The sequence below is a fragment of the Octopus sinensis genome, linkage group LG27 (assembly GCF_006345805.1).
Source record: "Octopus sinensis linkage group LG27, ASM634580v1, whole genome shotgun sequence".
In the NCBI taxonomy this organism is placed as follows: Eukaryota; Metazoa; Mollusca; class Cephalopoda; order Octopoda; family Octopodidae; genus Octopus; species Octopus sinensis.
In genome coordinates this window covers 4,313,851-4,338,108 of record NC_043023.1, presented here as the reverse complement: position 1 = coordinate 4,338,108, position 24,258 = coordinate 4,313,851, and the positions used below count along the sequence as shown (strand labels likewise).

The 24,258-nt window shown below is 38.7% G+C and overlaps 1 protein-coding gene across 2 annotated transcripts in view; it reads right to left on the bottom strand.

Annotated features, from left to right (window-relative positions):
* Positions 1–21,654, bottom strand: part of LOC115225310 (extensin) — a 38,774-nt gene extending 17,120 nt beyond the window's left edge. For both annotated transcript variants that reach the window (XM_029796256.2, XM_036513992.1), the window contains exons 1-4: positions 21,573–21,654; positions 15,443–15,616; positions 12,287–12,378; positions 9,184–9,270 (exon numbers count right to left, since the gene is read on the bottom strand). In XM_029796256.2, coding sequence (XP_029652116.1) covers positions 9,184–9,270; positions 12,287–12,378; positions 15,443–15,616; positions 21,573–21,588 — 369 coding nt within the window. In that variant the 5' untranslated portion in view covers positions 21,589–21,654. The remainder of the gene's footprint in view (positions 1–9,183; positions 9,271–12,286; positions 12,379–15,442; positions 15,617–21,572) is intronic.
* Positions 21,655–24,258: the final 2,604 nt, after the last annotated feature.

Sequence of the window (24,258 nt, the reverse complement as noted above, 5' to 3'; positions counted from 1 at the left end):
AGAGGGAAAATAGACAGATAGAGAAAAAAGAAAATCAGAGATGGTGTCTGGTTTTAGTTTCACCTTGTGGAACAGACAGACAGAATCTTTCTTTATATAGAGTAAGATTAACATTACTATTATTATTATTATTATGTCACAATGCTTCAAGCAGTGAAAAGAGACATTTGACAACCCTTTCGTTTCAGTAATTGAACAGCAGCCATGCTGGGACACTGCCATTAAGGGTTTTAGTAGAACAAATCAACCTATATAGTTGATCAGGTTACTCAGGAAGGCACCTTCCCCAAGTCAAGTGAAATCATAGTCATGGTAGATACTGGTATCACGCAATTGGCACATAAATGCACCTGCTACACTCTTGGAGTGGTTGGCATCAGGAAGGGCATCCAGCCATAGAAACCATGTGAAATCAGACTGGAGTGTGGTGCAGCCCCTCAGTTTACCAGCCCTGGTCAAACTGTCCAACACATACCAGCATGGCAACAGACGTTAAAAGATGATGATGATAGGAAATTAATTAAAAAATACGCATTTATCTGAAGTTATGAAGAAATTAAATTGCTGGGACAAATTTGTGTACATATGCTCATTGCTTTAACATAATACTATGTTGCTATAATATATATGTTGGCTTTGCTTGACTTTCATTTTGTAAGTAACAATATATAACTGTACAACTGCATGTTATATATATACAAAAAATATACTTCTTTTGTTCAGTTTACATCAAAAGGGTGACAATACTGCAAATGTAATGGGTTAAATTTTTCACTATACATAAAAATAAATAGGATAACAGTATTTTTAAGATATTGTGTTTAGTAACAAATATTAATTGTATTTTAAATGCATTGCAATATATATCATCATCATCATCTAACGTCTGCCTTCCATCCTGGCATGGGTTGGGCGGTTTGACAGGAGCTGGCCAGACAGGAGCCTGCACTATACTTTGTCCCTTTTGGCAGGGTTTTTACAGCTGGATGCCCTTCCTAACACCAGCCAGTAGTAATTTTTTATTGCTTTATAAACACACGCTCTCTTAATATAACTGCATTTCGTCTTGTAGCCCCACGTTTTCCATTATTGATGTTAGAGCTTCAGTCATGTTGTATGTCTTGCCGGCATTCTCCCAACATGCATACCATATGCATACTTATGCACATACACTACAGGAATATATGATACAATGATATCAAACCAATGTAAAACATGCTATCTTAAAGATAGTGTGATTGCATTACCACTACACTCACAGAGTGGTTGGCGTTAGGAAGGGCATCCAGCTGTAGAAACATTGCCAGATCAGACTGGGCCTGGTGCAGCCTTCTGGCTTCCCAGACCCCAGCTGAACCGTCCAACCCATGCTAGCATGGAAAGCGGATGCTAAATGAATAATAATAATAATATTAGGGAGTATAACTCCAAACTTACAGGGAAAAATTCAATTTAGTATTAAATCAAATTTCACAATATAAATATATATATATAAATTATCATATATTTTATTTTTTCTATATGGTGTGATTTAAGTCTATCATTGTTTGAATTACATAATAGTGTTTTTTCTCTAATTTATATATATATTTATATATCACTTTTACCTTTTACTTGTTTCAGTAACTGAACAGCAGCCATACTGGGACACTGCCATTAAGGGTTTTAGTAGAACAAATCAACCCTAAGATTTAATTTTAAAGCCCATCAATTTCATTTGCCAAACCACTAAGTTACAGAGAAGTAAACGCACCAACACCCGTTGCCAAGAGGTCGTGGGCAGACAAGCATAGACACAAAGACACACATAGATTCCTTTTCCTTGAATCAACAACTTGCTCGTTCGCTCTTTCTTGAATCAACAGCTAAATTTTTGTTATTATTCATATGTGAATTAGTCAATGAATCTAGAATTCCCCCATTTCTTTCAATATCTAGTTGCTAAGGCCATGTATAACTTTCATTTCATTTCAATTTCAGCCGTACTCCTGTTGCAAAATGGTTACGAGATAAATTTATCGATTGAAAAAAATGTACATTAATTTAGTAGTAATATTTTAATGATAAGAATAATAATTATATTTCTTTACTGCCCACAAGGGGCTAAACATAGAGGGGACAAACAAGGACAAAAGGATTAAGTCAATTACATCGACCCCAGTGCGAAACTGGTACTTTATTTATCGACCCCGAAAGGATGAAAAGCAAAGTCAACCTCGGCGGAATTTGAACTCAGAACATAACAACAGACGAAATACCGCTAAGCATTTCGCCCGGCGCGCTAACATTTCTGCCAGCTTGCTGCCTTTAAGAATAATAATTATTATTAAATACCACAGCTTTCCTTCTGTGCCCAAACTAGCTATATGGTGTGTAAGCTTAGTTTACACTACGGCTGCTCAACGTCCATTTTGCACACCTGTTACCAAATATCAAACCAGTTGAGGAACCAGCCATCACAGTTGATAGCAGCATAATAGATAAAGCAATTAAGGACATGAAGACAGGGAAAGCTCCTGGGCCATCAGGAATCACTGCTGAGATGATTAAAATTTCTGATGGCATAGGATACAGCTTAGTCATCCGTATAATTGATCAGGTTATTCAGGAAGGCACCTTCCCCAACAACAGGTATAGTAGCATTATAGTTAGCTGTTATAAGGGTAAAGGTGATGCCTTAGACAGAAACAACTACAGAGGACCAAGTCATGAAAATTACTGATAGAGTTATAGCTCAACTGATAAGAAATAGAATTAAACCAAATGAGATGCAGTTTGGTTTTGTGCTTGGGGAGAGTACCACCAATGCCACCTTCCTAGTGAGACAGCTGCAAGAAAAGTACTTGGCCAAAAGTAAGCCATTGTACTCAGCCTTCATGAATCTGGAGAAATCTTTCAACAGAGTTCCTTGCTGTTATACAGTGGTCTCTAAAGAAGTTAGAAGTAGAGGAGTGGCTTGTTAGAGCTGTACAAGCCATGTACAGTGGTGCTCTATTTTATGTCAGATACTTTCACTTTAACAATAAAAATTAGAGATAATAATAACAATTGAATTATATGTAGCAAGTAATAATAAAAATCAAACTAAAGTATAATATAATTGTAACATAACAAAAGTAAAAATAGCAATTGGTATAAAATTGCATCAATGACTTGAACTTGAATAAGTGGTTTCATATGAATGGGAATAAATTAAAAATAAAATTAGTGTGCAAAAATGGAATAGTCCAGATAGAGCTGTGCACATACCGTTTACCACAGCTTTGATATTAGATTATCTGCTAATTAGCTAGTATTAAGTATCTATATGAAGTTTGGCTGTATGTAATGTCTGTTTTCTCGAACAGCCGCTTCTACTGAGTACTGCTGTTACTTTATTTCTTATACATAAAGGACTATAGCTTCAACTGCGTACTGATTTTTGATTCACCGTAAGGTTTGTTGTTATTATTATTACTGTTTAACTATTGTTATCACGTTTGTTGGTTCCTTGTAAGGGAAACGTTGTTGTGTTGCATTTGTTAAATAATTGTAAACTGTAACCCTCCCCCTTTGGTTATTGTTTAAAAATTGAATTGTGTCTCTGTTTGGGGAAATTGACAATATTTTCACCGTTTATACGGAAGCATTTTTGTTAGAATAACTTCGATAGAAGAAAGTCCCAAAATGAATTTCGCTGCAGCCGTCGGCGGGCGCGAACTCATTAAAATTAAAACGGAAGAAATACAAACCTATTTCGGATTGATCACCGACAAAGACAGTGAATCTAGGATAACATCACCAAATGAAATAAAAAAATTAAATTAAAGAAAAGACTATTGTCTATAAAGTATACAATGTAAAGAAAAAAAAAAGATTTAAACACCTGGAGGAAAGCACCATCGAAAAGTGTCTTGGTGTGACTATGAAAGATATCTAACCAGAGGCGGTAAATTCACCACAATAGAAGCAAGTTAACGGAGCGTGCAAGGGAGTACTCGACTCGAACCTTGCAAAGTGGAAATATTTTATTTTTACCTTTATATCTGGGACGTATGCCAGAGATGTACCTACCTCCTCTATAGCAAACCACCTGTTTCTTTGTCACACTGTAACCTTTCAAGCGATGTTGGGGGGACAAACACATACACACACACACACACACACACACATACATATATATATACGACGGGCTTCTTTCAGTTTCCGTCTACCAAATCCACTCACAAGGCTTTGGTCGGTCCAAGGCTATAGTAGAAGACACTTGCCCAAGGTAGCACGCAGTGGGACTGAACCCGGAACCATGTGGTTGGTAAGCAAGCTACTTACCACACAGCCATTCCTGCGCCTATATCTACTTTTAAAGTCAATGGTACTACCTATGCAAATCTTTCTCAGTTCATTTCTCCTTAAACAGAAGCCTATTACGACAATTACATGTTTTTATTCTGTTTCCGGATTTAGCCTTACTATTTTTAATATCCAAGTCCTTATTATTGTTCTCCATGTTAGGATCAGCTAGATTATCTCTAATGGTTTCATTATTTCTAAGTTTAAGTCTGTTTTTTGCAATGATTGATCCAAGATTGGGTGTGGTGGAATAGGATAATTTAAGACAAGATCTATTAAATATGGAGTGGTATTTATGACCAGGTGGGATTTTCCTATCGATAATACTAAAAAATAACGTAGGGAGGTTTTTTACATAGAAGGGAGAAATGGGGTATAAACTATGCAATTTCCCGTTTACTACATACAAATTCGTTCTTCACAACTCCTGAAGCTGTTTTCCGACGCGGGGTGGGGAGTCAGGAAATTTTCATACAGCTGGAGGCTCCAATCGAAACAGGGGACCCAAAATGATAAGGTTGAGAAACGCTGTTATAGATTATGCCTAATCATCCAAACAGACCAGGTGAAACCGGGCTTAGCTGCTAGTTTACATATATATATATATATATATATATAATTATTCTTTTTCATTCCAAATGCTATTATATCAAACATTTGCGTTCCCTCTCTCCCTTCATCATCACTCCTCCCTCGTAACCCCACCCCTACACAATCCAACCTCACCTTCCCTATCCATCCCTTACACCCACTCCCACATACCCCATCTCTACCCTTGCTTCCCCCACATCAAACCACCAAGCACACACTAGCACTGACCACTTCCCAGCCTCACACCATCATCCACATACCTACACATACACACGTCAAGGTCACCACCCCTCTTCCATACACGCACGTGCACCTTCATTTTGGGATCACCACTACTTTATAATCTCCCCTTCCTCCTAGCTCTCCTGTGTGACCCCTCTGTCTGGCATCCGCCATGATAGATCACTAGCCACTACACATTCTTTATTTTCTCTCCTTGTTTCTTTCTGTGGAAGAGCATAGGCTCGAAATGTTAAAGACTCTTTCACTTCCCAAGTATCAAATTAATACACTTGTTTGTTGTGTACACCACCTCCTGTCTTCGTCTTTAGTTTTTTGTGAATTCTCTCCTATACACATATATATATATATATATATAAACACACATATATATATATATATGCATATATATACATACATATATATATATATATACATATCTATATATATACACACATATATATATATATATACACACATATATATATATATACACACATATATATATACATACATATATATATATATACACACATATATATATATATACATACATATATACACATATATATATATATACATACATATATACATACACTAGCAGAATTGCCCGGCGTTGCTCGGGGCTGAATTGCTTGAAAGTACTGTTAATGATTGCACTGAATTATGATGATTATTCAGGCAAATATTGATATAAGTTTATGCTGGGAGATAAGGACTTAACGATCAAACGTGTGCCATTGCATTGTTTTGGGGGAACCAAATTTCTGATGAGCATTATAGGGGCACCAACTTTAAGTTTGAGAATGTGTGGTGTTAGTCCGGGGTGCTCAAAGGAATTGAGTACCTCTATTGGATAGTTGATGACGTCCTCTGGGTCAGGAGTTGTATTGATAGACTGATATACATAGACTTCCCCAGGAATGAGTTTTAGCATTTCATCATTAATATGGTGAACAGTTTTATTCCTCGGGGCCAGTATAGCCTTTTGGCCAATCCAATCCATATTCTGATAATTAGCTTGTAGATCTTGGAACACTGCATCTCTGAGATCAGAAGGCGTCTTAACAATGGTACAAATGGAATCGATGGCAATATTACCATTTTCATCCCCTGGTATTTTGCCTTCGCCAAGTGCAAGGAGGGTGTGAGGAAATGCTGCTGATGTGATATTACGTTGCATATGAGCACGCATATTGGTGTGAAGTTTGAGAGTTACTTCCCTTTATTAAAAAAAATATGCATTAAAATGGGAGAAAATGATGGTAAATTATTTGTAAAATCGTAGACTCATCGTAGACGCGCGCTAATACCCAGAAGGGCTCGATATGAATCACGACTATAAGATACTCGGTTTTGGTTAAACTGCATCGCAAAATGTGGGAGTAGTTAGGAATCTAAATCGGAGTAGACAGACACACAACCTTTCTTTTATATATAAAGATTTTCGTCTGTCCTAAAAAACTTTGTGCGGAGTGAATGGTTACCTCTATGGAAATATATACACACACATTATACATACATGTGTGTATAGATGAATATACAAATACATTTAAATATCTATATACACTTTTGGGCGATCTTTCTGCTACTTGGATATACTTTAGATCTTATATTCGTCCTAAATAACTTTGTATGGAGTGAATGGTTACCTCTATGGAAATATATATACACATTATACATACATGTGTGTGTCTATATACACTTTTGGGCGACTGCTACTTAGAGATAACTTTAGATGTTAGGTGATCTAGCAAAAAGGATGACCAGTTTGACTTGCTCATCCCTGTCACACACTCACACACACGCACACACACACACAGACACACACGCACCCTCACACACGTTAGCTTACAATTTTATTTATATATTTGCGTGTCTATGTGTGTAAAGAGGAAGTGGGAGTAATATGCAGAGTGAAATGGTAAAATATTTAGTTTTCTCGAATTTTTTCGGAAATGGGGGTGAAATTGAAAGAAATTTTGTATGCCATGACCGAATGGAAGTATTTTGAAAAATCATAGGTAAACTCTAATTGAAGAAATTGTGTTTTTAGTAAATCGTTATGTATTTATTTGTTTCTGTTTGCTGTGTTGTTTTTTTTTGAGTAGTGGTTTAAGGTACACTTCTCTCGTTTTATATAAATACTTTCATTTTAATCGTTGCACACTTGCAAAGAGAAAGGAGGAGAAATTAGGGTGATAGCATCAGTGAAGCAGTTCGCTCCGTTTGTGTGTGTGTGCTGTAGCCCACACTAAGAAAAGCACTTCACTTACACACCACAATGTGAGTTTTCTCGAAATTTTGCTTAATTGGGGTTGAAATTTGAAAAACTGGACCTGGCACGACCCGATGTATTCTACTCTTAAAAATGCTAGGTAAATTGTAATTGAAGAAATCCTATATTGTAGATTTCTATAAGAGACAAAGGGAGGCAGATAAAATCTGCCTTTTATAATAAGAGATATATATATATATATATACACACACACATATATATACATGGTCGATGCCAGATACCGCCTGACTCGCTCCTGTGCCGGTGGCACGTAAAAAGCACCTACTACACCCAACTGTAGAAACCTTGCCAGATCAGATTGGAGCCTGGGGCAGTCTACTGGCTTTCCAGTCCTCAATCAAACCGTCCAACCCATGCCAGCATGGATAACAGACATTAAACGATGATGAATTCAGGTATATTCACCTGATTACAATTGTTTGTTTTGCATGATGTAATAACTCTATTCATCAGAAAAAAAACTCGTTTGAAGTAACTGCAATGAACAAACCAATATACATATACATACATACAAGGTGGCATCAAAAAATTCCCAGAGTAGTTCTGTAGTGCACCAACAAATGGCAACACATGACTGCATGTAGTGAGAGCTTGCAGTGACCTTCATGAAGCTGTGTGCCCTGTGACATCACTGTGCTTACTTCTCAAGTTGTGAAATTTGTGTTTTTGTGATTATGTGTACACAGTAGTCTGCGACTTTTGTCATGGACAGGAACAAAAAGCCAACATGAAATTTTGCATTGAACTTAGTAAGTCTGCTACAAAGACATTGAGCATAGTTCAGTAAGCTTACTTTGATGAGGCAATGGGTTGTACAGATTGTTTCAAATGGCACAAGTGCTTCAAAAGTGGAAGAACATGCCTGGAAAGACCTGCCATGAGTATCATCTCTGGAAATGTGCTATCGTACATCAAGAATTCGTCCCCCAGGGCGAGACTGTTAATTGAGTGTTCTACTGCGACATTTTGAAGCATCTGAGGGAGGACATTCAGTGGAGGTGGCCACATCTGTGGATTCTCCATGACAACAATGCACCGTTACAAATGGAAGGTTTATTTACATTAACTTTAATCATCATCATCGACCATGTTCAGATGGTGCTTTTTAGGTGCCACCAGCACAGGGAGCCAGTTAGGTGGCACTGGCATCGGCCACAACTACAATTTCCATTTTGGTTTTGATTTGGTTGGGATTTTGATTTTACTTGACTCAATAGCAAGGTGTGTCGCCCAACGATTCAAAGGTACTTTTTAAATGGGCTGGTTATGCAACACTGGTATAGGCTATGGCTGTGATCTCACTTTATTTGCCGGGTCTTCTCAATTACAGTATATCTCCAGAGGTTTTGGTCTCTTGTAATTGTTTCTCTGAGGCCCAATGTTCGAAGGTCATGCTTCACCACCTTATATTTGCAACACTGACTCTAAGGCCCTTCAATTCTAAACCTTGCTTCCACACCTGAAATTTCTTCTCTAGTTCTGGTAGTAATTCAGCTATGAGAGCAAGGTCATCACCATAGAGGAGCTCCTAGGGGCATCCTGTCTTAAATTCCTCTGTTATTGCCTGGAGGACTCTGATGAATAAGAGTGGGCTGAGGTCTGATCTTTGGAGAAACCCTACTTCTACCAGGAATTCTTCACTATTTAATGTTATAGAAAAATAGTAAAGCAAATTTAAATATGTGTCCAACATGTGAATCAAACAATAAAAAAACAATAAGAAAAAGAAAATATAAACCACTTACCATTCGTCCATAAGTTAGAATGGGTAAGCAGCATTTTTCACAGCAGTGTATGACAGGGTCTGTTACTTTCAGACCAATTAGGTTGACCTGTAATTAATTGAAAGAATAATTAATGAACGGAGGACATTCCATGGAGAATGGTGATTATTTGGTGACACTTTAGTGTGCAGTTTACTTGGCCATTTACACTTTAGCATGCAGTTGAACTCTAAACAAAACCCTAAATGCTAAATTCCAACCCGAAATCATCATCATCATCGTTTAACGTCCACTTTCCATCAAACGATGATGATGATGATTTAGGGCTGGAATTTAGCATTTAGGGTTTTGTTTAGAGTTAGACTGCATGCTAAAGTGTAAATGGCCAAGTAAACCGCATTCTAATCTTAAACCTAATCCTAAATCCTAACACTGAATGCTATATTCTAATACTAAATCTTAACTGCTAAATTTTAACCCTAATCCTAACCCTAACCATAGTGCTAAACCCTAACCCCTATCAGGTCATTTCACAGTATACACTATGGATACTCCAGTAGACTGCATGCTAAAGTGACACTGATTATGTTTCTATCTTTAGACAGGAGAACTAGCCATGCTCATGACCCTTTCCTGGGTATCTAAGAGTGGTGGGAGAGAAGGAAGTAGAAACCCTTAATCCTTTAGCATTTAATCCAGCCCAAACATTCTCCTACTTTATATTGAAACCTGCCCTATTATGCCATTCTAAAAATATACAATCACATCATCAAAATCTTGAAGATACAAAATAATGCAGGGTCAACTTAACTCTTACCAATCTGCCTGAGCCTACTTCTGATTCTAAGCTACCAATTTCCTCTTTAAATTGAACTAAATTAAAATCTCCAATCAAAATTTCTTGTTAATTTATGTTCCAAACATCAGTTTCATAATGACATGGTTATTTTTATAAATTTTTCATTATTTTCAAAACGAATTGTAACAAAGGCAGTGTATTTCAACAGAATTATGCTAACAAAATGGTTAACCCTTTCATTACTATATTTCTGACCAAAATACACCCCTCATGAGTTTCGATTAAATTCTAAAATAATCATGAATTTAGACTAGTTTCATTAAACAACTATAACTTTTTTACATATCAACATATTAATGTGATATTTGGAAGATAATTAAAGAAAGGGTTCTTAATAAATTCTATTGCATAATTTTAGTCTCAAAATGACTTTAAAGTGATCTAAATTTAAAATTTCCATCAAAATGTCATGTTAATTTGTTCCAAACACCAGTTTAATAATGGTTTCAAATTTTAGTACAAGGTCAGCAATTGCAGGAGAGGGGTAAGTTGATTACATCAACCCCAGCGCTCAACTGGTACTTATTTTATTAACCCTGGAAAAATGAAAAGTAAAGCAACCTCAATGGAATTTGAACTCAGAACACAAAGACAAATAAAATGCCACTAAGCATTTTGCCTGCATGCTAACAATTCTGTCAGCTCCCCACCTTAAACACCACTTTAATTAGGGCTAAGTTATTTCACTAAACTCTTCACTATTTTCAGAATTAATTGAAACAAAGGCAGAGTATTTCAACGGGAAATATGGTAACAAAAGGGTTAATTCAGAACTATATGAACAAATAAGGATTACATTTGACAGAGTAATCTGAATGCGAAAGGGTTAAACTGGTCAAGTCTCACTAAAGTATTCTATTTGTTTTATGTTCGAATTGGCCAATTGTTACTCTAAAGATAAAAACAATCACATCATTGAAATCTTGAAGCTATGAAATTATTTGTGATTAACTGAAAATAATGTGAATAAATAAGCATTAGATTTGACAGAGTAATCTGAATGCGAAAGGGTTAAACCTGATCTGACTGATTGTAATAGAGCGGACTCTGTTAAAGGTAGCCAACAACTAGGTGTGACTGTGTAGGAAGACACTTGCTTCCCAACCACATTTAGTTGAACAAATCGACCCCAGGACTCATTCTTTATAAGCTTAGTACTTATTTTATTAGTCTCCTTTACCAAACTGCTAAGTTACAGGGTCGTAAACACACCAGCATCAGTTGTTAAGCGATGGTGGAGGGACAAACACAGACACGCAAACATACACATATATATATACAGACAATGGGCTTCTTTCAGTTTCCATCTACCAAATCCACTCACAAGGCTTTGGTCAGCCTGAGGCTATAGTAAAAACACTTGCCCAAGGTACCACGCAGTGGGACTGAACCTGGAACCATGTGGTTGGTAAGCAAGCTACTTACCACACAGCCACTCCTATATATCTTTTACTGGTTTCAGTCAGACTGTAACCACCTTCAAGGGTTTAGTTGAACAAATCAAATTTTTTTTAAAGCCAGGTACTTATTCTATCAGTCTGTATTGCTGAACTGCTAAGTTATAGGGCATAAACACACCAATACCAGTTTTTGAGCAGTAGTGGGGGGGGGGACACAAGCTTTTTTTCAGTTTCTGTCAACCAAATTCATTTATAAGGTTTTGGATCAAATTCGATGACTGGCGTCCATGCTAGCAGGGTGCAAGGAGCACCATACGAGTGTGATTATTGACAGAGCAGCTAACCGGCTTCCGTGCCAGTGGCACGTAAAAGACACCATTTGAGCATGATCGTTATCAGCATCGCCTTACTGGCACCTGTGCCGGTGGCATGTGTAAAAGATTCGAACAAGGTCGTTGCTAGTACCGCCTGACTGGCCCCGTGCCAGTGGCATGTAAAAGCACCCACTACACTCTCGGAGTGGTTGGTGTTAGGAAGAGCATCCAGCTGTAGAAACTATGCCAGATCAAGATTGAAGTCCGGTGCAGCCATCTGATTCGCTAGCCCTCAGTCAAATCGTCCAACCCATGCTAGCATGGAAAGTGGACGTTAAACAATGATGATGATGATGATGCTACAGAAGAAGACACTAGCCCAAGGTGTCACACAGTGGGACTGAACCAGAAACAACGTAGTTGGGGAGCAAGCTTCTTACCACATGGCCATGCCTCCGTCCAAAAAAAAATACGGCCCACTTTCTTGGAAGAAAAAGCAACAACAATAACAACAAAAGTACTACAATAAAATAAAAGAAAAAAATACTAACCTTATGATTCCAATGAAGAGACTGACAAGGAAATAACGTATCAGAAGGGCTGAGATTTTTCGATATAGGACTGTCACAAGAACTGTTCATGTCTGTACACAAAGAAATAGAAGAGAGATAGCATTTTAAAACAAAAATATTAGTCATTTGATTGGCTTGTTTCATGATTTTTTTTCTTTTTGTTTCAGACTACACCCATGCTGGAGCACTGCCTTGAAGAATTTTCATCAAATCAACCCCATCCCACCAGTACTAATTTTCTTTTTAAAGCTTGGTACTTATTCTATTGGTTTCTTTTGCTGAACCACTAAGTTACAGGGATGTAAACAAACCAACATCAGTTATCAAGTGGTAGTGGGGGACAAACAGACACATACACATATATTATACATACACAACGTACTTCTTTAAGTTTAAAATCCACTCACAATGTTTTGGTCGCCCCGAGGCCATACAAGAAGATACCTACCCAAGGTGCCATGCAGTGGGACTGAACCTGGAAAGCATGTGGTTGGGAAGCAAACTTCCCATGGCCTGCACTTATGATCGTTTTACATGCCTGACTGTGTGTTTAAGAAGTTTGTTCCCCAACCACAAGGTTTCAGGTTCAATCTTACAGAATGGCACATTGGGCAAATGATACCTTTCGTAGCCCCTGGCCAACCAAAATCCTGTGAATGAATTTGGTACACAGAAATTCAAAGAAGCCCATCATACATACGTAGGTGCAGGCATGGCTGTGTGGTAAGAAGATTGCTTCCCAGCTACATGGTTCCAGGTTCAGTCCAACTGTGTGGAACCTTATGAAAGTATCTTCTACTAAAGCCTTGTGAGTGGATTTGGTAGATAGAAACTAAAAGAAGCCCATTTGTGTGTGTGAGTGTGTGTGGTGCCACATAAAAAGCACCCAGCACACCCTGTAAAGTGGTTGGTGTTACGAAAGGCATCCAGTTGAAGAAACCATGCCAAAACAGACAGTGGGACCAATGTGGCTCCTGACCTTGGCAGTTCCTGTTAAGCCATCCAACCCATGCCAGCATGGATAACAGACGTTAAATGATAATGATGATGTTTGTGTGTGCCTTTGTGTTACTGTTTGTTCCATTCCATTCTTTGATAACCAATATTGGTGTGTTTACGTCCCCCATAACTTAGCAGTTCAGCAAAAGACTTAAAAAAACAGATGAGTACTAGGGTCGATTTGTTTGAGTAAAAGTTCAAGGCAGTGCCCCAGCATGGCCACAGTCTAATGACCAAAATGAGTAAAAGAATAAAAGGCAAAAGGCACATACATATACATGAATGTGTGTGTGTGTGTGTGCCCCGCAGTTTAACATCATTTGATGGTAGTAAGTGGGCATCAATATAATAAAAATGATGTTGCCTGTTTCCATATGGAAATATTAGCTAATAATAATCCTTTCTACTATAAGAACAAGGCCTGAAATTTGGGGTGAGGGGTCCAGTCGATTAGCTCAATCCCATTATGCAAGTGGTACTTAATTTATCGACCCTGAAAGGATGAAAGACAAAGTTGACCTCGGCAGAATTTGAACTCAGAATGTAGCAACAGGCGAAATATCGCTAAGAATTTCGTCCAGCATGCGAATGATTCTGCCAGTTCACTGTCTTTATAGTAGCTTATAATAATAATACACGAGGGCAGAGCAAACCCAAAAAACTGCTTAATTGGGGACAGCTAGGATTTTGAGATTGGTGCTTGGGTGTCGACTGTCTTCCATGATAAGTTAACATCCAAGTACCAAAGCTTATAGTTAGTGGAAAGAGACCCTGTGAGACCTCTGACAACAGGTTGCTGTCTGCTCTCACAGAATCAACCAGAACAGGTAAGACTAAGAGCTCTCAGAAATAAATTAATAATACTTATATCTTTTATTGGCCACAAGGACCCAAGACATGGAGGACAATATCAAAGGATGAGTTACAACACACAAAAACAAAATAAGTGGGATTTCCATCAATCAAAGGGAGACACTACCACATTAAAAGATAAAACAAAGGATGTATAAATAGAAAATCAGAAATAATAATTAACCCTTTTGTTACTGTATTTATTTTGAGATGCTCTGTGTTTCTTTCAATTATTTTAAATATAACAAAGAATTTAGTAAAATAACTTAGTTAATCATTAAGTTAGTGTTAGAAACATAAATTGTAACTAAGGCTTGGTGGAATATTTTAATTCAAAACTTATGAAAACAAGACATTTTACCACAGAGCCAGAGCCGGTTTTGGCCGGGTTAGTAACAAAAGGGTTAAAATCCTCAATAGCAGGGTAGTCCACTTAGAGTAATTCAGGGTAAACCTCAGGCAAAAAATCCCAGATTACTCTGTTATCCCAAGGCATGGGAAAGTGCCCTTTTCCAGTTTCTTTCCCCCTGCTTAGAAAACCATACTCAGAGTCAATCCATTCAGTCACACCAGTCTTGCCACTCTCTTCCATCTTTTGATAAACAACAATCATGATAAACTCTTCCGTTGTAGACAACGTATGAGTGTCCAGCTTTTGTCAAATGCACAAGTGATTTGTTTGTAGGGATCAAATGTATGTGCTCACCTGCCTCCATCAAATTGACGTTGCCCGAACAGGTGCACAGTGCACCACATGTCAGCTGTTGAAGTGATTGCAGAGAAATGTGCGATGGAGTGTTTTGCTCAAGAACACAATGCACTACTTGGTCTAGGAATTGAAACCACAATCTCACAATTGTGAGTACGACATGATAACCAATAGGCCAGTATCCTCACAATAATAATAATAATCCTTTCTATTATAGGCACAAGGCCTGAAATTTTGAGGGAGGGGATAAGTTGATTACATTGACCCCAGTGCTTGACAGGTATTATTTCATCAATCCAGCTCACCACCTTATTTCAAATTTTGGCATATGACCATCAAGTCTGTTGAAGAGTGTAAGTCAATTACATCGACCCCAATGTTCAACTGGTACTTATTTTATCAATTCTGAAAGGATGAAAGGCAAAGTCAACCTCGACAGAATTTGAACTTAGAACATAAAGATGGACGGAATGCCACAAAGCATTTTGCCCAGCATGCTAATGAATCTGCCAGCTTGCTGCCTTTGCTGTAATAATAGAAGAAAATAAAGAGGAGAGGAAGAAGATGTTACATACACTGGTCATCAGAGCTGTCCAAGCCGTCTGTACTGGTAGGTTTGCTGGGTCTACTCCTTGTCTTTCGGCCTTTTGGTCTGCCTTTCATGGGCTTTAGCTTGATTGCAATGTTCTTGCGAACTGACTGTGAATTCGAGCCCCCAGGGGCTTCGTTTTCACACTCCAGCTCAAGATCTGGCAAAACAACAAAAAACAAACATGAGGCACAACATGAAAGATACACTCAAATTATTATTATACATTAATATATTCAAACTAGAATCCTTGTGTCTTATATAAAATCCAAAGACATCCCACCTTCACCTCTACTGGACCACTAAATTATTTCTCCTCATGCTCTATGCCTACCTCATTCCTGTAGCTAACTTAACCATGGCTGTGTGGTAAGAAGTTTGCTTTCTAATCACATCGTTTCAGGTTCAGTCCCACTGAATGGCACTTTGGGCAAGTGTCTTCTACTATAGCCTCAGGCCAACCAAAGCCTTATGAGAGGATTTGGCAGAAAGAAGCCCATTGTATACATATCTGTGCGTGTATGTCTGTGTTTGTTCTTGACCACTGCTTGACAACCAGTGTTAGTGTGGTTATGTCCCCATAACTTAGTGGTTCAGCAAAAGAACACAACAGAATTAAGTGCCAGGCTTAAAAACAAAAACAAGTACTGCAGTCAATTTATTTAACTAAAAGTTCTTCAAGGCGGTGTCCCAGCATGGCCACAGTCTAATGACTGAAACAAGATAAAAAGAATGTCATTACTATCTTGTCCTCCCCCTGTTGACAGTACCATCAATACTACCCCCGTTGCTCCTCTCCCTTCCTCTCTTCTTACATGCTTCTATCTTCCCAAACTCACCCCTCACTCCCCAGCCAGCATTCCCTACATCCACATTTTGCATTTTTAGAATGGCACTCCATTGGTTACAATGATAATTGACCCAATCAACAGCTGTGAAATTAAGGTGCAAGTGGCTGAGCACTCCATAGACACACACAAACTTAATGTAGATCTTAGGGAGATTTAGTATGACACAGGATTTGACATGGTTGACCCTTTAAAATGACAAGTACAACTCATATTTGCTTCCTTTCACATTGCTCCAGTCCATTCAACTGTCAAAATTGTACAGCACATACATTCGATCACTCTAAGCTTGTATTACAGGCAACTGGTCTCTCTAACCATTACCCTTTACTTTATTATCCATTATACATATATATAACAATTACCCATTTTATGTATATATATATGTTTGATATGTATAAATTGTAGTTGTGATATCTGTGCCGGTGGCACGTAAAAAGGACCATCCGAACGTGGCCGATGCCAGAGCCACCATGACTAGCTTCTGTGCCGGTGGCACGTAAAAAGCACCAACCAATCGGGCTGCTGCCAGCCTCCCCTGGCACCTGTGCCGGTGGCACGTAAAAAGCACCATCCGAACGTGGCCGATGCCAGCGCCGCCTTGACTAGCTTCTGTGCCGGTGGCAGTAAAAAGCAACAACCGATCGGGCTGCTGCCAGCCTCCCCTGGCACCTGTGCCGGTGGCACATAAAAAGCACCTACTACATTCAGAGTGTTTGGTGTTAGGAAGGGCATCCAGCTGAAGAAATACTGCCGGATTAGACTGGTGCCTGGTGCAGCCTCCTGGCTTCCCAGACCCTGGTTGAACCGTCCAACCCGTGCTAGCACGGAAAACAGACGTTAAACGATGATGATGATGTATAAAATGGCACTCTGTTGGTTACGAGCGTTCCAGTTGGTCCGATCAATGGAACAGCCTACTTGTGAAACTAACATGCAAGTGGCTGAGTCCTCCACAGAAACATGTGTACTCTTTACATAATTCTCAAGGACATTCAGCACAACACAGAATGTGATAAAGCTGGCCCCTTTTAATTACAAGTACAACTCCCTTTTGTCTGCTGATAAAACTGGGGCAACATGAAATAATGTGTCTTGCTCAAGGACACAACAGGCCACCAGGAGTCAAACTTACGACCTTATGATCAGGAGTAAAATACCCTTTACAGATGCTGTCTACCTCTCTTCCAATTTCCCATTTCCCGCCATATCTCTCCACCACCACTCCATACACTCTTGTCCTCCCCCACAACCCCTCCCACCCCTCGTTTCTTTATCCCTCACTCATTTCTACTCAACTCGTACTTTGAGGTGCCACCCAGACACCTCATCACCACTATTTGTCTCTTTCATTTTCACCCTCTCTCTTAAACATGAGTGACAAATACAGGATGGGAATGAAAAGAAACCTAAAGACAATTATTATTATTATGGCCAGGTTCTAACCCAAGCTGCAGCAGCAAAGCCCATCTGCCACAATTCTCAGTCCAACATTACTGCTTCAAGGTCCTCGATACATTCCAGGCCAGTGTTTACAATCAAGTTATCGATGTGTGACAATGTTTTCCTCTTCTTGCATCACCATGAAGTGGGTTCCACAAAATTAATTTGGATGCTTCCAGTTCAGGGTGGCAATGAGCTATCTTTGCTTCATTTTCTTGCTAACTTTCGGCAGGTCTCCATAAAAGCATTTGTTTGTGATGTGTTGCTGCCATTTCTCATTTAAGATCATTCATAACAACCTTGTGCAGCAGCCATCTAGCCCAGTTGATAATTTCTTTATCAGTGTCCAGGTTTCACTGCCATGTCATAGCACTGATTCAACAGTTGCAATGAACAGCTTGATTTTGATTCACCTGGCTAATGACAATCACAACAAAGAAAATATCACTAATTTGCAACATAACAATAAACAGAAACTTGAACCAAGTTGATAATTTTAATTATGTGGGAACCATTGTCATTTCAGATGAGAAAAAGACAGCAATGAATTTAAATCAAAGATCCGGCACAGGCACAATTGTATGATAAGAAATGTGCTTCACATGGTTCTTGGTTCAGTCCCACTGCATGACACCTTGGGCAAATGTTTTCTGCTATAGCTGTGTGCCAACTAAAGATTTGTGAATGGATTTGGTGAGTGGAAACTGAAAGAAGCCCACTGTGTGTGTATACAATGTCTTGCAGATAAAATGAGACCAATCTTAAGCAATTGATTTAGTGGGGTTAACATCTCACGTTTTGATAAAACCTTGCTTACTTGAAAATCTAATCCTCCACTTTATTTTTTAGGTAAATAGTGAACTGATTCAACAACAGAAAGTTATGGAACAACAGAACCGTTCTACCATTGTTGTTTTGGAGTGTGCCAAGCACACTGCCAATAAAATTGTTGATGTAACTTCCAAAAGCAAGAGTTTATTGTGTGTAGCACAAGACTCGAAGTGATTCCAAGTGCAATCCAGAGTTTCTGGCTGGCCTCAAACACTCATTTGAAGCCAACCCATCCCCACCCATGACAACTCTTACAAAGAAATGCAGTTTGTCCCTTTCTATGGTGTCCAGAGCTGTGAATAGGAACCTTGGCACGACTAGCTATGTTTGATGCTCTTGTCACCTCCTAACAGCCAAGGCCAAAGCAATCAGAGCCAAGATCTGCCCAAAGTTTCTGTCATTCCTCAAGCATCAAGGTGTAGGAAAAACTCTTTTGTTTGTGGACAAGAAATTCATTGTGGATGCTGAGGTGAATTGCAAAAATTCTTAAGTAATCGCATACAACCCTTCTGATGTCTCTACTGTGTTTGAGACTAAGAAGCTTGCCCCTGTGATGGTATTTGGAGCTGTGATGAGTGATGAAAGTATCATGGATCCACACTTCGTTGAGGTACAAACGAGTATCTGGACATCCTGAAGAACTCTCCGTTTGGGCTTGACAACATAGTGCTTATCCAGGATTCTGCACTATGCCATGGATCAAAAGCAATACAAGCCTTCCTTGGTGAGGTGTCATTTTATGTGAAGGCCAACACCTGTTGGCCTTCACATAAAATGACACCTCACCAAGGAAGGCTTGTATTGCTTTTGATCCATGGCATAGTGCAGAATCCTGGATAAGCACTACGTTGTCAAGCCCAGTAACAGTCCAGATCTCGACCTTCTCGATTAATTTTCATGGGGTGTACTTCAAGCAAGAACCAATGCTTCACCACACTCGAGTGTCAACAGTTTGAAGACTTGCATCAGGCATGCGGCACACAAAATCAAAAGGGCAGAGGTTGCAGCAGCTGCAAAAAAGTTTCCTTCTTGTGTGGAGGCAGTAAATTGCCCAAAAGGGCAGCCATATTGAGTAATGTTTTTGTTTTAATAAATGTTACATTAAAATTATACCTGTCTACTATCACTATTTTAGTATTTATAACTATGCATTGTAAAAATTATCTCAATTTATCAGCAAGACCCTGTATGTGTATTTATATGTGAGTGTATGTATATACACACACACCTAGGTACAACATGGCTGTGTGGTAAGAAGCTTGCTTCCCAACTACATGGCCTCACTGTGTGGCATCTTGGGTGAGTATCTTCTACTATAGCCTTGGGCCGACCAAAGTCTTGTGAATGGATTTGGTAAACAGAAACTGAAAGAAGCTCTTCATATGTGTGTTGGTGTCTGTGGTCAAGCCCCACCACCGCTTGACAACCAATGTTTACGTCCCCCGTTAGCTAGCGGTTCAGCGAAAGAGTAAGTAACGTGTTTTTAAAATCAGTACTGAGGTTTATTCGTTCGACTATTAAAATTTTCAGGGTGGTGCCCCAGCATGGCGGTAGTCTAATGACTCCGAAACAGAGAGGAAGTTATCCTTGAATAGGAGATATTGCCTAAATGTTTGCAAGTGGACCCTGCTAAAGACATCAAAGGATCGGGTAATGGAGCTTAAATGGGTAACGGATTTCGTCTTTTACCAAAAAATCTACAACATAATGTGTGATTCAGAGGCTCACTTTGCAACCAAATAGTTCCGGGTTCAGTTCCCCTGCGCAGCACTTTGACCAAGTTTCTTCTACTATAGCGCAGATCAATGCCTTGCTAATGGATTTGGTAAAAAGAAACTGTACGGAGGTCCATTACGTATATACGTTTGTTTACGTTCTCATAACTTAGCGGTTCGGCATGAGACTGATAGAACAAGCACCAATGTTAAGAATAAAGGGAAAACGTAAATACTGAGGTCGATTTGTTCGAGTAAAAGCCTTCGAGGCGATGCCCCAGCATAGCTGCAGTCCAATGACTGAAACAAGTAAAAGAGATTCAAAAGAGCGGCCAATGGTATATTTCATCTCAAAGCATAAAGAATCTGAATACATATTTTTCAATGTAAAATGCTTTCGGCAAAGAAAATCTGTTCTCTTTTTATTTATCGATTCCGTTTTGTTCTATTTCAAATTTTTTTTAAAATTTAAAATGAACTCGAATTGCAAATCGTGAGCAATGTCCTGTATTTAATCTCTGCCGCTAGTTTTAATAATGATACAACATGCAGATCTACATGTTGAAAAAGAAAGTGTTTGGGAGCAGGTGTGGCCATGTGGTTGGTTATTAGGTGGTTCTAGGTTTGACCGGTCGCTCTGTTCAACGCCGCAATTTGGTCCTTGGGTGTCATTAACGGGGTTCACTTTGTGACCAATCTTCCTCCCGTAAAACGTGCTTCTTTTTTTTTTTTTTTCAACATCTTCATTTTCTTCCACCAGTCTGTGATGACGAGACACCCCCAAAAAAGTGGGAGGACACAGTTTTGCACCTATTAGTGTGACAAGCAAAACGACTAGAACGGGTAGGTCCGTTAGGTTTCAACCGGGAAATACAAGACGTTCTGCATGGCGACGAAGGGAGCAAAATGGTTTACATGGAATGCTGAATGACTATCACAGGAAAAAGGAACAAACACAATGAAATTAACAAATATTTGCATGTATCTGTGACCTAGGATTGAACCAAGATTAGGGGTCCGGCTCTGGCTTCCCTATTTTTCCATCTTCTTATCAAATCAACAAGTTAGCTTGACGTTTTGAAAGCAAACCAAAACAGACCAGCAAACAAGCAGCGTGTGTTTTCTCACGTCGTCCACGTTTAAAAGGGGGTCAACCCAGGACTTGAAAAGCATCGGGCCAAACACTAAGATATGCTATGTGCATGAATTCAATCCCAGCTCGACTGTCCCCTGGTAAACGAAATATCTTTGACATTGAACATCTAATATTTTCACTTACCTGCTTCCGCCGCCATGTTTCTACCTTAGCCGAACACCGTTATGTTAGCTGAGTGTTGATTGGCTAATCTTTGATAGGTGCATGAAAAAGCCATTCTGATTGGCCGAACTCTGATCTACCTTTCGTTTTAACCGTCTCGCTTTCTTTCTACTATACAACTTTATTCTCTCTCTCTTTCTTTTACTCTTTTTCTCCTACAGATTTGCACCCTCCCTCTATATGTATCTTTCTATCCATTTCTCTGGTTCTATTGCATATGCACACACACACACACACATGCATAATCAAACGCTACATGTAACCACAGATGCACACACTCACATTCTTTTCCATGCACTTTCTCTTTATCATTCCATCTATTTCTCCTCTCCCACCTTTTCTTTATACGCGCGCACACACACACACACACTCTCACTGTCTCTCTCTTACTCACTATCTATTTCTCCTACAGACACACAACACTCTCCCTCAATATGTATCTTAAAGGCAATCCTATACAGTAGCGTCGGAAATTATCTTGTAACCCTAAAATAGTACTTTTTGGGGATCTATATGTTTTAAGCATCAAAAGTTATGATTGTGCAAAAACAAAACAAAATAATATTTTCAAAATAGTAAAAATAAATATTAGGGTAGATTGTCTGGCACCCCAGTTCTCTGAAGGACCTTATAGTAAACTTCGAGAGTAACCTTAAGCATAGATTGATTAACCCAGCAAAGCCAGAGTTAGGAGTAGTTTGAGAAAAAATCCTTTTTCAGAGTAAAAAAAACTTTCATCATTAAGATTATGAGGTCAGATGGTTAAGTGGATATAGTTTCGGCTGCGTGTTCACATATAAAACCAAGTTAACAGAAATTTGTATAGTAATTTGAATATAATTTATTGTGTTACATTAGAATGAAAAGATGTTCGTGTATTACAATTAATGGAAACCGTAAAGTGGAAATAGCATAATATGACATGCAAGGAAAATGTCTGTTTGAAATTTAACACTTGTGCTAGTTTTAAATATATTTAAGCAAGTATACAGGTGCTGTGTCGTGACTCCTTCTTCAAAATCCTTGATTGAATATGCAGCCATTAAAACAGCGACAGAAAGAATGTAATTTGAAGATTGACCCAAGACACTCCAAAATCGGTAAGAGTGGAGAACATCATATGGGCTTGGATATCTTGACACTCTGTGAAATTGGTGCCTTTATTGACTGTACTTATAGGCTTTGCTCACAGAAAGTTTCAGATGGGCTGCAGAAATACCATGTGAACAATGGTTGTTGCTTGGACAAAATATCAGTTACATCAACTTGTAAGTGGCAAAACATGGGTTTGAATCTAGTGTTAATTTTTTTTCATTTGTTTGACCGTGGTCGAGACAATGGAATTTACTATGTTACGCCAGACTTCACAGTCCATCATAGCATTACAGAGGTCCTGTTGCTGGATGCCTGTATCCCTGGAGATTACATCAGGGTAGGAGAGTGTACGCCCTCTGGTATCGCAAGCAGATGGCTTCCAGAGGAGAAGAGTAGAAATTACTTCGTTTTCAGCTCTACAACAATGTCCAGCAAACTGGACTCTTCTACCTTTCACAAGAGATAATACAGGTGGTAGTTTCCCATATATTTGTACTTTGGTTTGATGACGCTTCCACGAGAGATTTTGAGCTCTCATAAGGAGGCAAGTGTAAGTTCCATCCAACCGCCTCTCAAACTTCTTTGATAACGTCCAGGTTTCTGAGCCATATAGTAGAATTGGTTCGACTGTGGCTTTGAAGATTTTAAGTTTGAAATCTCTACTTAGATTTGATGACCAGATCTTATGCATATCATTACAGGCTGACCAGGCCATACCCTTTCTAGTAAGAAAGTCTTTTTCAGATGATGATATGTATGACTCAAGATATAGTGTAACACTTAAGAAGCACATCCATAGTTTAAGGGAATAAAAGAGAAGGGGAACTGTAGATTCACACAGTTTGACATTGCTGGCTTTTAACCCTCTATAACCAAAACTCTGTTAACTCTTTAGTATTCAGGTTATTCTGTCAAATGTGATGTTTGTTTATTTATATTGTTTCAATGATGTGGTTATTTAGTTTTAAAACGTCATTGTAGGGTTGAGGTGAGAGGCTGTATCCGGCCAGTTTGAGCACAAAACCCATTAAATATTTTGGCCGGATTGAATGCTAAAGGCTTACTAAAGGCCCTAGATTTTGCAAAAACAGTCAATGATATTTGTGAGTTGGATATTTATGTAATTATGAACTCAAGCAAATCACTTCTACTTTTCAATAACAACACAGGTTAATAAAAGCATGAATTATTTGCTGCATCCATGGAAACTTATCATGGAGCTCAGGTGAGTAAAATTATATATTCTAAATTTACTGAGAAAAAATTTTCCTGAAATGGACTGTGGCTTATATCATGATGATGGTTCGATTCTCTTAAATAATTGTAATGGTCATAAGTTAGAAAGATTTAGGAAAGATTTGATTAAAGTACTTCAGGAAATAGGTGCAGGTGTGGCTGTGTGCTTAGAAGTATGCTTCCCCAACCACATGGTTCTGGGTTCACTCCCACTGTGTGGCACCTTGGGTAAATGTCTTCTACTATTACCTTGGGCTGACCAAAGCCTTGTGAATGGATTTGGTAAACAGAAACTGAAAGAAACCTGTTGTATATA